Genomic DNA, 15,879 nt, shown 5'->3' with positions numbered 1-15,879 from the left:
AAATCCTGGTGGGACCCCCATTCCAACTCACCCCACAACCACCCTGAAGACGTGACTGGCCAGGACTCATCCTCCCGATCACCCTGCTTGCATCCAACACCGGACATTCTTTGGTGAGTCCATGTACCCTTCCCGGGCTCTCTTTGCAGTCTCTCCCTTCAGTGTCTCCGGGGTTTTCAAACACTCCCCCTGTTTGGCTATCTCTGGGTGGCTCAGGCTGCAGAAGGATTCCCTCAGTTGTCGGGCTTGGATCCATTTTGTCATGGGTCTCAGAGACCCCTCGTCAAAAAACCTGGGCCCAGGTGACCCATAGCCCTTGGCCATTCGGCCCAGCACACCACTAGAACTCAATGATGATTGATTCTCGTGGGCCTTGTGCTGTTGTTGGGTATTTGTGCTGCACAAGGATGCTCCACAGTACATAATATCCTCCTCTCCCATTACGGGACCAGGTCCCACACAATGGGTGCCTCTACATCCTCTTTGCCATCTGACTCCCCATTGAGATGCCTCCTCAATAATTTAGACACCTTGGGTTTGACCCCAGACATAAAACCAAAAAATTTATTCCACTTTTGCACTCAAATCTGGCCCACTTATCCTTTAGATAACCAAAATCACTGGCCCCTCTTCAGGTCTTTAGATCCAAACCTCTTACAGGATCTATATAACTATTGTGAGTGATCTGGACGATGTGGAGTGATTCCATATGTTCAAGCCTTCTCATTCCTCCATCTAAATCCGGCTCTCTGCACCACTTGCAAACCTAAACATGTACTCCTGCTCTAAAGCCTTCAGCCTCAACCTCCATCCTCTCTTTGGACTTTGACCCAGCAGACAAGCCCCCTCCATAATGTCGGCAGGCTCCACCCAATCCTCCTAATCCTCCTCTTCCTCAACCTCCCTCACCATCTTTCAACCCGCCTCCACTTCCTCCTTCTTCACCCCCTTCCACACTGCCCTCCACCCCCACTTCCCCTTCCACTCCGATTCCTCCCTCTTCCCCCACCTTCAGTCCTCCTGCCACTAGGTTGTGCATTCTCACTGCCCAGCCTCCCCCTCCTTCCCTCCTAGAACCCCTTCGGGAGGTAGCGGGATCTGAGGGCATTGTTAGAGTTCATGTCCCCTTTTCTATGCTTGATCTCTCCCAAATCAAAGCCTGCCTGGGCTCTTACACAACTAACTCCTCTGCCTATCTCAAACAATTTCAATATTTACTCCAGTTTTACAGCCTAACCTACCATGATATCTATCTCATTCTCTCTAACACCCTCTTGCCTGAGGAACATAGAAGGGTTTGGGAACAGGCTCACATGTACGCAGATGAGGTCTATCAAACCAGTCCTGCTCACCCTACTGGCGCCCTGGCGGTGCCTGATCATGATGCCAATTGTGACTACAACACCCAGGCTGGACTTACTCTCCAAGACCAATTTGCCACCTGTCTCCTGGCAGGACTAAAACGGGCATCACAAAAGGCCATTAATTTTGAGAAACTCCAAGAAATCATCCAGGACAAAACAGAGAACCCCTCTTCCTTCCTAGATAGGTTGACCAGGGCCCTCCAACAATACACCAACATTGACCCAGATTCCACAGATGGTAGACAGCTCCTTATGACTTATTTTTTCTCCCAAAGTTACCCTGACATTAGGGCTAAACTAAAAAAACTCAATAGAGGCCCCCTGAATCCTCAGACCAAAGTGCTGGCAACTGCCTTCAAAGTGTTCCACTCCCAAGATGTAAAGGCAATACGCCAAAAATACCAGACTCTGGCTCAGGCTATGAGAAGCCCAAACCCTCAAACTAAATGGGGGAGTCAACGCCCACCAAACAGGAGCTCATTAAACCCTTGTTTCAAATGTGGACAAGAGGGACACTGGGCCAATGTTTGCCCTAGTCCCAGACTGCTGTCCCGGCCTTGTCCTAAATGCCATGCCTCTGGACATTGGGCGATTGATTGGCCTGACTCTCAGTGGGGAGCCGGGTCGGCTTCTCGCTCCAGTCCCGACCACATAGGGCTGGCAACTGATGATTGAAGGAGCCTTGGGACTCCCTTCCTGGCAACTACCATCTCGTTTCTGGAGCCCAAGGCTAAAGCCAGCCCAGCCCCCCGGAGACAACTGGCAGAGTGATCCCAGTGACCTTTCGCCTTCACCCCCCCACCTTCATTTGCACCCCTTCCCCTGGAGACCCCTTGAAACTTCACATCTCTTGGGTTCATGTTCCCTCCCCAGCCCCCAAGGATGTGCTTTGACTCTCTTTTTTATTCTCGGTCCTCACCCTCCTCTCCATGAGTGGGCAGGCTAATGCCGGAGGATACTTTTGGAGGTTTAAGATACGAGAGACCTACACTGTCTCAGAAACCTCTCTCACCAGTCTGGTGGGCACCGGAGACTGCCCTCCTAAGGGGTGCCAGACCCCTCTCTCAGTTCCCTTCAAACCCAGGAGTAATAGCGACTTTGGATGCCATTGCCCTTTCTTCTCCCAGACTAAGGACTACTGCAAGAAGGGGGCACCATATACCCAGGAATATGGGGGCTGTCCCAATTGGTCCTGCAATATCTACCAGGTACTGAATTTCAGGGGCCCAGGCAATAAATTCTCCCTTTATAGGGGACAAAATGGGACCATCGTGGCCCACATCCCCAACCCATGGGACAACAGATGGGTTCAGAGTGAAATGATAGCCCTCTATGCTGGGTGCACTGCCTCCAAACCCTCAGCTCACATTATGATTTCCAGGGAGCTCACCCTTCCAATCCCTACTCAAAAGGAGGTGACTTCAGAGGTCCTCCAGTCAGAACAAAGCCTACAATAGGCCCTTCAACAATCCTCCACCCCTACCTGGCTCCAACTGTTCCAGGCTTCACTCCAACTCATGAACCTCACCACATCTATTAGTGTCATTGACTGCTTTCTTTGTGCCTCCCTCCAGCGTCCTCTGCTGGCTGCAGTTCCCATTAAGGCTTTGTCTTCTATCAAGGCTCCCCCTGCCTTACAGAACTCCTCACGCACTCCTCCCTTGTCATTGGTACCTCTATGGGAACCTGACTCTACACAAGTTCCCCTTCCTACACACACCTGTTATACCCTGCTCTCGACATCTTGGTACAACTTTTCTCTCTCCTGTCATATCAACATCACAGTTACAGCACAACTGGTGTCCCCCTCGGGGCTATATTTCTGGTGCCACAACACCCTACACTCCTGCATAACTCAAACTACTCCTGGGCCCTGCATACTGGTAATCATAGTTCCCCAACTTACTCTTTATGGGAAAGCTGAATTCTCCCTCCTATGTGGCACTCGACCAAAGCACGCTGCCTTCTTGCCCATTATGGTGGGTATAAGTTTGGCAACCTCTGTTGCCACCGCAGGCTTTGCGGGGGGAGCTCTTGGCCATAGTGTTATTTCAGCAAGGGACTTTGAGGAGCGCTTACAGATCACCTTTGAGTCCACCTTGGCCTTACTGGCCTCCCTTCAGCGTCAGCTCACCTCTCTAGCTCAGGTGGCCCTCCAAAATCATAGGGCCCTGGACCTCTTAACGGCCGAAAAGGGGGGTACCTGTTTCTTCCTCCAGGAGGAATGTTGCTATTATGTCAATGAGTCCGGAATTGTGGAACAAAATGTCAACAGGTTAACAAACTTGGCCGAGGACCTCCTAAGGAGACCCAGTAAAAACACCTTAACTGACCTGCTGAGCTCTCCTCTCGTCACCTGGATCCTGCCTTTCTTGGGTCCTTTGCTCTCTGCGCCCTCCTACCCTGCTTACTACGGTTTCTCAGATCTCAGGTGAACAGAATCTCTAAGCAAACTTTCAACCAGCTTCTCCTTCAGGGATATCACCCCCTCATAGCTCAGCCGGAGGACACCCGCAATGAACCCTATCAGGACACCAGACCATGAGCCACTTCAATCCCTTACAAAGCACCTACTGCAGTTCCTTGATTCCCTATGTGAGGACAGCTGGCTAATACCTGCCATACGAAACCCAGAGGAGTGGCTGGAGACCATTTAGGATCTATGGCTACAGGGAACCTTTATCGAATTCAGGGAAGAGGAAATTTTCACCTTTGGAGCCTGGGTGTATGCCGTTATGAGACTCACTACTCTGACACCATCTGCCAACTAACCCTCCCTTCCCCTATGCCACCGCTTGCCAGCTCGAAGAAGCCAAAGTGAACACAATGCACCCCACTTCCTTAACAAACAAAAAAGGGAGGAATGTTGGCAATAATGGTGCCGATAGATTTCAGTTCTTACTGCACCCTTAAGCTTCCATTTCCCAGGGTCACAGTCCTGCCTCAAGTCTAGCCTGAATCCTCCTTCTGCCCCAACCTCCAATCAGCATGAACCACAAGATCCTAACCAATCAGATCATGCTGAGTCTCACTGAGGGGTATTTAAGCCCCTGCCTCTCTCTCTCTCTCTCTCTCTCTCTCTCTCTCTCTCTCTCTCTCTCTCAGCTCTCTTGGCTCTCTCCCTCTCCCACCGGCAATAAAGAATCTCTTGGCCAGATCACTCCTCTCCACGTGGTCATTTTGGGGCCCACATTTCCAACAACACAGATGTCTTTCCATGGGATGAATGTGGGATATAATTGCACAGAATATTACTCAGAAATGAAGATGTACAAATTATTGGTAAACACAACCTCTTGGGTCAATTTCAAGGGAATTATGATGAATGAAAAATGCCAATCCAAAAAAAGTTGCTTACTGTTTTACACCATTTATATAACATTATCGATCTATAGCATTAAAAATATGAAGTGCAGATTACGGATGGCCAGAGGGAAAGAAGAGCCGGTAGGCAGAAACAGAAAAGATAGTAGGCAGGAGGTAGATGTGGGTATAAGAAGGTGAAAAATTGGGTTAAGTTTCCACGGTATTTTTCTTTCTTTTTTCTGACAACTTGTTCATATAATTTAATGTACTTCAGGATATCCCAACAGCAATTCTATCAATATTTCAGGATGGATAACTCTTTTCTTCACTGTTAGGATGCTGTCCTATACATTGTGATATATTTGGCATCACCACAGGGTATTATCCATTAAATGCCAGTAGCATGATCTCTCTAGATTGTGAATTACAAATGTCTCCAAAATCAACAACTGTCCTCTACGGAGGTTGTGTATGAGCAAAGCCACCCTTGTTTGAGCATCAGGGATGTACATATATCCACACTTTCTTAAGAATATCAATGTGGAGTGGAATTGCTATTAATTATCACCTCTAACTCTAGACATAATGCTAACATATTTTTCAAAATGTTTTTGCCCATTTGTACACTCACCTCTGCATATAAAAGCTCCATTTCTTCACAATTTTGTCAACATTAGTTATTGTAAGACTTTTAAGTTCTAACCATTATGATATGCTTACAGTGAAATCTCACTATTTTAATTTTCATTTCTTTCATTATTAACAATGTTCAAAATGGTGTCCAAATTTATATTCATCATTCTTTCAGAAGTAAATGAAAATGCTTTGATCATGTTTCTACTGGATTGTCTATCTTTTAAAAATTGATTTGTAACTAGGCTTTGGTTTTTGGAAGGCTGATATTGGGAGGATTACAGTTTGAGACCACCCAAGCCAAAAGTTAGTGGGATTCCATCTCAACTAATAACTGCATATGATGGTGTGTGTCTACTATCCCAAGCTATGCAAAGGCTGAGATCAGGAGGATAGTGATTCCAGACCAGCCAGTGCAAAAAAAATATGTGAGACCCCCCATCTCAATGGAAATAAGCTAGGCATAGGTGTATGTCTGTAATCCCAACTGTGACAGGGAGTGTAAAATAGGATGATTGTAATCCAGGTGGACCTGGGCAAAAAGTGAGACTAGATTTCAACAATAACCGGCACAGAAAGAGCTGGAGGCATGGCTGAAACCATAGAGCACCTGCTTAGCAAATGTGAAGCCCTGAGTTCAAACTCTAGTACCATAAATAAATTGATTTGTATTTTGTTGCTGCTGTTGTAACACATTTGGGATGTAAGTCGCTTTTAAATTATATGTGCAAATGCATATACATTGGTCCATATCATATTTTTTCCAACTCAGATGTTTTGCTTGACAGTATTATTTATGATATGAAAATGCAAAGATCAAGAATGAGGTGGAAAATCTATTCCATTGGGCTACATGACATATTAAAGTCGTACTAACTATGACAATGTGAAATTGACCAACAAATTAACAGACTGGTAAGAAAGAATAGGAAACCCAAAAAAGAAACACACATATTCAAATACTTGATTTAAAGGAAAGATCATATCATACAGTGTACTTAGGAAATTAGTATAAGTTTAAGAAGATAAAACATAATTCCTATCCTACACCAAACACAAAAAATCAGTTCCAAGTAATTTAGAGGCCTAATGACTAAGGCAAATAATAAAACATTTAGGAGCTAAAATAAAAATATATTAATAATGTTGGTGTTAAAAAGTTCTTGAATAGGATTTTACTTCTGAGGTGAGAAATACTTATGGCAACTTGCTACTTGCCATAAACGTTTCCTGTCTGGAATACTCTTCCCCTACCAGTCCACGTGGCGTGCTTCCTCTCCTCTTTACTCAACTTTTACTCTCTCGGTGGAGCTGTTCTTGGCCACCATTGGCAGAAGTATGTCTCTACCTTCCACCACCACTATATTTTCCCCAGCACCCTTTCCTGATTTGTTTTCTTCCCTTAGCACTCCAGACTTTTTAATACAGTAAAGCTCTTTGATGACAGAAATTTTTTCCTTTTTTATTTTAATGTTTTATTTCTAGTATCTAATGTACAGTAACTAGCAAATGGTGAACTAAGTACTTATGAGTTGGAAGAATAAATTTTCCTCTTCTAAACTTTCTCCTGCTCTCATCTTTTCTTTCTCAGATGCCCATGCCTCAAACAGAAACAGTGGATTGACATATAACATGGTTTTCTCCTGCACTTCACACCAACCAAGCCCCAAATATATCCTGAATATTTCATTTCATATCCACAGATGCTTTCCCTAACTCAGGGCACTGTCAATGTTATCCTAATCTGCTGCAACCTCCTTATTACTGGTGAATTTCAATCTGTCTTCCCCTTTGACATGCCTGTTCTCTGTAGCTCAAGCAATACTTCTTAATGCTGACTGAGGAGCCATCTTTATTCCAGGTTCACCTATTATCCTCAGGTTGAAATGCAAGCTCTTTAATATGGTTCCCCAAAGGGTTCATTTCTTCATTCTCCAGTTCCACCTACAGCCCACACCTGCAAAGGTGCCAATCTCCCCATTCCTACCGTGCCCCGCTATGTTCTTCCCTACTCCCTTACCTTGGCAATTGGCTCATGCCTATTCTCCCTTCAGGGTGCAATCTGAGTATTTCTTCCAGATGGGCTTCCTCTTCCTTTGATTTCCTGGTTGGATTCTTTCCCTGTTTTCCCAATATGCTCCCATAGTAATGTGCACTTCCTCAGGGACATTGTAGCTCACAATATTCAATTGCCTGTGTTTGTGTCCCAGATCAGAAATAACCAGGTTGGTGGTGATGAACATGACTGCTGTGGCTTTGGTCCTGGCATGAAACCTCCTGCTCCTCAAATCTTGACACATGGCACTTGGACGCTCAGCAAACACGTGTTCCATGAATAGTGCCTGTCCTCCTCTTATAGAAGAGTCTGAGTTTGCAATAGAGACAGCTGATGCTGTGATTGTTTTTTAAAATGGTGGCACTACAGTCATAGTATTTGTAACTGTGTAAACAAATGTAGTTGGCATGACCATAAGTATTTTCTAGAAGTCATTCACAACTTTAAAGTTACAATTCTTGTCATGATAATTATTATTTAAAGAGGACAACATTGCAGCAAATTGTGTTATTCTTTCTTAGAATGTTTTTTTTGCTTAAATAGAATATATTATACAAAATAATGGGCTTCATCATGGCATTGTCATACATGTGCAATGTACTTTGATCATATTTTTCCCCATCACCTTCTCTTGTTCCCCTTTCCCTCTCATTGGTTCCCACCAAATAATAACCCTCTGTTTTCATGTCCTTTTTAAGCATTTTGCATATGAGAGAAATCATGCAATATCTGTCTGAGTCTGACTTATTTTGCTTAACATGTTTATCCAAGTTCCTTCTATTTCTACAATGACATGATTTCATTCTTCTGTATGGCTGAATAATGCTCCATTGTTAAGTAAGCCACACTTTCTTTATCTATTCATGGTGATGGGAACTAGGCTGATTCTATAACTTGGCTATTATAAATAGTGGAAAATGGCTATTCTTTTGTTTCCTCATTATTATTACTTTCAACATCTGAACATTAGATACAAATGTAGACACAAATTGTTTATGATCTGGAAGTTTCCATCTGAGAACCATTCAGATTTAGTTTATTCTTGGAAAATTCATGCTGAATATTAGCAAAAGTTTAATCTATTTCAAATGGATATCATACTTACAGATGCAAAATGTCTGCCAAATAGTATTTCTATTTCTGGTTGCTATTAATTTTGCTAAAAAATTATAATTATATATAAAGAGATGTAGGTAAGCTGCTTTCAATATTTCTTCTTGTTTCTGATTTGCTATTCCACAAAATGTGAGAAGAAATTACCTCAGTGCAATTCATAAATGCCTTTAAAAAAGGATGTAAATTAATGGCTTTTCCAAAACTATATTCCTCCTAAAAAGTAGCATATTTCTCCTAAACCAAATACAATAGCAAAACTAAAAGTGAGACTGATTCCACATAATCCTCAACTGCTGTTTGATTCAGATCTTACTGTACAGAGTCAGTGATTCGTACCATCTGATGACACTGGGAAAGATATGATAACAGTCCTGGCAATCCTAAGGAGGATGTAGTACAAAGAGTACTGTTAGGCACATATGGTAGGAACTGCCCCCTATTCAGGTGTCTGGAAATTGATATGCTCCCAGATTGGCAAAATTGCAGGGTGTAATGTCCTTCTGGAGTCCAGGGAATTTCCTCAGGGGGACCCTGTCACTAGGAGATATGTGTTAGGACACTTGCAGAAGTGAGCCGTATGGACAAGTTTGATACAAGTTGTGTGGTGATCATGGAAGTGAGAGATTCTTCATCTTTCAACCAATGAGGAGCATCCCTCATGCAGAAACATTAGTGGATCAGCATACATTCTCACCTGAATGTACTAACATCCCCAGAAAAGAGTCTTAGTTGCCCAAACTGTGCAACACTGAGTTTTTACTTCATTTGATGACTCTGATCTGTATGGGACACACTAAAAGAGACTTTTTAGAAAGAGTATTTGGAAGTGTATTGAAATTTGTTCAGTGTTCACTATTAATCCCAAAAGGAAATTCTGAAGGTTAAATAGTGCTGTTTAAGGTCTGAAGAATAAGTGCTACTATTTCCATAGTAAACTTGAACTTGTTTTGGCAATCAAGCAGAATTAAATTTAAAAGAAAGCTACATATTTTTTGTATAAATCAGATATTACATTCAAAACAAGGACTATTGGAACAAATTCCTCAGATCTCCAAATGTTGGAAAATACTGTGGGAATAACAGGGGTTCCAAGACTCCTCAGTCCCAGCTGCATGAGTTTATGTAACAGGGCAAGAAAATGGAAACGTGTAAACAAACCAACCAACAAAAATGTAACTGAAGGAAACTGCTACCCAAACCCTAGTCTTATGGGTGATACTTTCAGGGAATTACTGGCTGTCAATCATGCTTCACTATCTGTGAAAACCCAGAAAGTGCTGGCCTTTCTTTTTTGCTCTAGTTCTTCCTACCTCAATCACTTTTAAAATACACACACACACACACACACACACACACACACACACACATAAAAATATACATATGTATATGTATATTTGCATGTAGATATTTATGTAGAATCTACAATATCTGCATTTGTAGATAGATATTCACAAACCCACATAAACATATATACATATATTCTTAAATATAGAATCTTGCTGTTTTGAATTTTCAAAATATTAAAATTCATTTTTTCTCAGAATGGTTTGAACATAAGCTACTCTGATTAAGTGAATGCTATATTTGACTTAACTGAGATTTATTACATATAATGTGTGATGTATCCAATTTCAAAGACTGTGAATATGGTAAATAAACATAATATACTCATACCTAAAATATCCTTTAATCTTTTACTTTTTAAATAGTTTATAATATCCTCAAATGTATTTTGGTAAATCTAAGTTATTAGAATATTTTAAATACTTCCCTATTTCAAAGTATTATCAATTGATGTTAAATCAGAATGCTTCTTTGAGTTTAAAATTCTAAATAAATGAGACAATTTTATTATCTGAAATGTATTATTTATTTTTATATTTTAATTTGGCCCATATGCAAATGTGATTGTTTATGAGGTGATCACCTGACCTCAGCCTGTCCAAATTTCAATGTTCACTATAGTAATTCCTATACCAGCTTTCGGCTACTGTCTTATCACAGTCTCTATGAAAGAAGAGTGAGGACATTGAAAATACATTTTACAATGTATAACATATATTATACTTACAATTCCTCATTTTACAGATAAGAAACTTACTTGTAGGGTTTAAAATAAAACATATCCTGATACACAAAGCTAATAAGTAACAAAACTCCTAACCTATCAAAACTGATTGAAAAACCGATGTTTTTGTTTAGCAAAGAATCAATAATTATTTAATACTGATCTGGAAGTTTAAAAGTAGAAAAAAATGACTGCTGATTTTACAGAAAATAGATTTTTCTAGGTAATGGAGGTTTTTTGGAAAGGGGACATTTCCAGAGACTTTTCATTCTCAGCAGTAATGGACAATGGCTCAGTCAATAATTGAGCTACATTAATCAAAAGATGGCAGAATGAGAAGGGATTTGAACACAGGAACTCTGTCTCCAAAGTTTCCACTTGTCAACACAGCACTAAAATGCTTTGTTGCTACTTGATTTTGCCAATGATTAGAAATGGTGTTGAAGTGATGATGGTGCATTTGTTGGATATTCATCACTGTCACAAAATACTTGAGAAAACAACTTAGACAGGCTCACAGTTTCAGAGGTTTCAGTACACCATAACTGGGAGAAAACTGCAGGAAGCAGAGAGAAAGAATGCCAGACCTAGATGGCTTTCTCTTTCTCTCCTTTTATTTCATGTTGGCCCTATGGGATGGTGCTGTTCACAGTCAGGGTGAGTCTTTTCCTTCATTCATCCTCACTGGAAATTCTCTCACAGAGAGATTGCATATAAAGAAATGGGCACAACATGTGGGAAGTAATAAGCAATAAATATTCATAAGAACAACAACAAAAACAGAAATCGTCTCACAGACACACCCAGGGAGGGTGTGCTTTACTAATCTCCTAGGCCCTTCTCAATTCAAACAAATTGACAATTAAGATTAAGCACCACAAGTCCACCCCTTGTCAACTTGACATCAAAACATATCTCTTTAAGCTATCATATTCCATCCCTGGTCCCCAAAAGACTTCTATCCATCTAATAATGCAAAATGCATCCAGGTCAGTCTCAAGAGTACCCAACGTTCTAACAGCTCCAAAATTATTCAAAAGTTAATGTTCAAAGTCTCAGCTGTGAGTCCCTATAAAATTAAACAAAATTATATTCTTCCAATATACAATGGAATGCCCCATTCCAAAAAGGAGGAATGGAGACATAGAAAGGACAGAAAGGACCAAGGTAAGACTGAAACTCAGAATGGCAAAAGTTAGATCCTATAATCCAGAAGTCTTGGGCAACCTTGGTTTATGGCCTTACCACTTTTCTCCTGGATGGTTGTGCTCACTGCCTATGGCTTTCCTCAACAGATATTCCACACTATTGGCATGGTTCACTTCCTGGGGTCTCCTTGCCATCTTTCCCTTCACCTACAAAACTTTCACATGTCACCTTCTCAGAAGCTGCCTGAAAGGATTCTACTCCTGCTCCACATTTCCTGACCTTCTATGCCTCCTTTTCAATCTGTGCAGAAGTATCCATGACCATGTGACTCTTGCATTCTGAATGCCTGAATTCAGCCTTATGTGATGATACCAAGGTCTCCCTGCCTGAAGAGTAGCCAGGCCCTCTTGGACCACTGCTCCAGTAGCCTCTGAGTGGCTGGGTGGCTGAAACTGGGGAAATACTTTCTTAGGCAGCCCTCTGTAAGCAGGGAGCCCTGACATTCCATTCTCAAAGCAGAGTTTATTAAATGAGTTAAAACCTTTACACCTTTGAGACTGTGATGTGTGGGGTCTGGCAAGTTCTGGGATACCCTCGTCATCTTTCCTACTGTCCCAGTGGAAATACTTGGCTTCTTTCTCCTGGCTCTAATCATATTATCAGCTACAATTTCCTTGGCCACAACTTCAATACTCTTCTGGGTGAAATGCAAGTTTTTCAAACCAAGAAAACAACTTAAAGGGAGGAATTATTTATTTTTGCTCACAGATTCGGGAGGTTTTAATCCATAATGGTGGGGGTGCATGGAAAGCAAAGCAACCCATATCATGGCAGAAGGAAAGGAAAGGAAACCAGAGAGACAGAGACAGAGAGAGAGAGAGAGAGAGAGAGAAAGAGAGAGAGAGACTATGCCTGCTGATCTTGGCTTTCTCCTTAGTCCCCTTTTTAGTCCAGCTGGGCCCTTAAACTATGGGATAGTGCTGCACATTCAGGGCAGGTCTCCCCATCTTAGTTAATCTTTTCTAGAAATGCTCTCAGACACAAACCCAGAAGTGTGTTTTACTAATTTCCTTTACTAATGCCTTTCTCAATCCAATCAAATTGATAACCAAGATTAGCCATCACAGTTTGGTAAAACATCCTTTATTGATTAAGCTTATATTTGCAAACTATCTCCATACTGCAAAAAATCACATTCCTTTCATACTATAGGCAGTTGGTAATTAGCAATAATTTTGTTTAGACTGATGAGAAAATTTAATTATAATAATAATCTATTAATCTGGTAAGTAAAGATTTGAGACAATGTGATAATTCTATAAAGAGAATTATCCTGTAAGTTTGTTCAAAATTATTTTTAAAGAAATAAATATATTACTTTAGTAGTGACTCTAAGTGGTTCAATATTATGTAATAGAAAAATGAGTTATAATTACTATATTAATTGGCTAAGTATATGTGTTAACTGAAAAGTTCTTAAAAGTAGTTGATTCCTTTAATTAGAAAACCATTTCTCTGAAGTAATTAATTATATCATGAGTTTATTCTACAAACTTTTTAAAGGTAATTCATTCACCGGTAGTACAAGTTTTACATTAATATGAATTACTGTAAATACCGCATAAGGTTTCAATTTAGTATTTTCTTTTAGCCGTCCTACCATAAATATGCATATAACACAAACTGAAGAACATTTGCAACTCTTTATCTGTTAAAAGAAAGAAACTCAATCAAATACAGTATAATGATGCCCCTGGGTAATTATAATGAAGTAATAACTGACCTTAGCCGTATACTAAACGGTGACATCTTAAATTCAGTTGCCAATATAAACTACAATTACCAAATCACTCAGTGGTTTAGAAAATCAAGCCATATTCTCTATAGCTATTCTTCTGGCTTGGCATTACCTTCTACATTTCAGGCTTACCAGGTCTGCTGTGGTGCAGCAACTGCCTACGTTTATTGACAAGCAAATATTTTCTGATCTGTTGCCACAAAGAAAGGATCACCAAACTGGGAGAGCAGATTAAAAATTGAAATTCTGTCAAATGTCCAATTCTCAGCAGGACTTATTATTTTGCATTGTCATTTTCTGTACCCACAGAGTTAAGTCTTGTTAATTTTAGCACATTTAAAAGAATCCTAAATCATGGGTTTAAAATTAATGGGGCTGAGCAGACATTTATTTATCCTGTAAAGCAGGCCAATAAACAATTTAATGTTTCCAAATGCTAATTTAGAAGTTTGAAAGTCAAAGAATGTATTGCTAATTTTAAGTAAAATGGACTACTTTAAGTAGATAGAGAAACAAATATACACATGCTGAAAAAAATATTCCTCCATGGTCCCTCTGATGCCCATTTTTACTGAAGAAAAATAACAGAAAATACTGAGCTTTAGTTCTTTAGCTGGCACTTAAAAAGCAGGGTCTTGGGGAGGGTGTGAAAAAATGGCATGAAAATGTCTGCATTGCCTCTGTTCCTTAAGTCTGAACAAAATCTATGTCTAAAAACATCATCATAGCTAGTAGCCCACGAGTCCGCGGTGACTCACCCGGCACAGTGACTTGTTTGCACTTAAATTTGTTCTTTTGTAGAATTCATTTCAGTCATTAACATATTAAGATTTTTTTTTAAATAGTGAATATTGATTCCCTATAATGCAGTTTTCAGAAAGTTGAGAATTTACCAAGATAAGGCACATTTTCAGTCTTCATAAAGAAAGCTTTAATTTACAATCACTGTGAAAACCCATGATACACTAAAATAGTACATTGTCAAAAGAACCAAACTATTGGGAAAAAAGATGTTAATGTGATGATATTTCTAATTTTAGTTTATCCTTATATTATAGTTCTATAGCACCTTTCCTCCAAGGAGATCAGTATGCTTTATATTTAGACAGAAATGCAAATCAAAGTAAAAGATTCCCCAGAAGTATCTAAAAGAGATTGGGAGTCATAGCAGAAGAGATAAAGGGCATCAGAAAAGAGAAATAGAAGCACCAGCAATAGGAATCTTGGCAAGTTGTCTGATGTAAGTGTTCTGTTGCTGCTGCTACCTTTCCTAAATTTAACTGTAAGGACAGACAATAGGCACTGTCCATGGTAGAGATCATATTTGGTAGAGTCTAAAATGTCTTAATTTAACCTTATATTTTGACCATTTCTATCATTCCATATGTTCATTAAGCTCAGTTTATAATTTCCCTTGGAGAATTGAAACTATCCAGGCCTATCTTATGAGTTTTATTTTGCAAATGTGCCTTGGTGCCTGACGATAGTGGGAAGGAGGGGCACTCCAAGAGCACTCTGGAATTAATACAGACATCTTAAAGATTTCTTTTTTCTGGTACTTTTCAGAATAAGGAATGAGTTTTACACAAATGCTTGTAGTTAAGAATTGTAAGTTTTGTAATTTCAAAAGATGCCAATGAAAACTTTTAATAATTCTAAACAAACATGAACCTCATTGTCACTTTTCTAATTGTATTGATATAGAGATACGGAATCTGGATTAAGATGGCCTTTGTTCAAATCGCAGCATATTAATAGGCTATTAAAAGGCTATCTTGGGCTCTCTAGTTAACCTAGGTTTCTGTCCCTGTTCAATTGGGTATAAAATGTTTCCTTCTTCTTAAATTACTGTGAAGGTTATTATGTAGCACATAGAAGTAACTCAATAAATTTATCTATTCAATGTATGGGAGACATTTTTTATTCAATTTACTAACACCAAAGGCAGAATGTCTGAATTAACTATCAGATGAAAGCTCTTCATGTCCTGGATGCAGAGGCCAACAGCTCATCTCTGGAAACCATGGTTCTATTAGAGATCTTTCTATAGAGAGTGTTGGGATAAAGCACGACACAAGTGAACATTTGTAGGGATATTTTGAGATACAGTAAAAGGAAGCAAGACATTCTATTGGAGAGACTGATTACTGCAAAGTTGCTTTGTCTATCATTGACACACATAGGCTAGTGAATAAATAAAGAAGCAAATATAGGAGTGGAGGTGAAGTCCAGTGATGGAGTGCTTGCCATGCATGAATAAAGCACAGGATTCAAACCCAGTAATGCAAAAAATAATGAAGGAAAGAAATATAAAAAAAGACAAAGTACTCATCTCTATATTCTCTTCATCTCTTTTTATAGTACCCTGAAGCAAGGCATTGGATCATCT

At 40.1% G+C, this 15,879-nt stretch overlaps 1 protein-coding gene across 1 annotated transcript; it reads left to right on the top strand.

Moving 5' to 3' along the window:
- The first annotated feature begins 2,293 nt into the window (after nt 1-2,293).
- Nucleotides 2,294-2,821, top strand: LOC141421407 (ERV-BabFcenv provirus ancestral Env polyprotein-like). Its single transcript, XM_074066971.1, has one exon. The coding sequence runs from the start codon at nt 2,294-2,296 to the stop codon at nt 2,819-2,821; it is 528 nt and encodes a 175-aa protein (XP_073923072.1).
- The last annotated feature ends 13,058 nt before the right edge of the window (nt 2,822-15,879 follow it).

This window comes from Castor canadensis, chromosome 3, assembly GCF_047511655.1.
Source record: "Castor canadensis chromosome 3, mCasCan1.hap1v2, whole genome shotgun sequence".
Classification (NCBI taxonomy): domain Eukaryota; kingdom Metazoa; phylum Chordata; class Mammalia; order Rodentia; family Castoridae; genus Castor; species Castor canadensis.
Note: the sequence above shows the minus strand (reverse complement) of the source record. Positions and strands in the feature narration are given on the sequence as shown.

Coding starts and splice junctions, on each gene's coding strand:
- LOC141421407 (XM_074066971.1), top strand. CDS start 2,294: ATGAGTGGGCAGGCTAATGCCGGAGGATACTTTTGGAGGTTTAAGATA.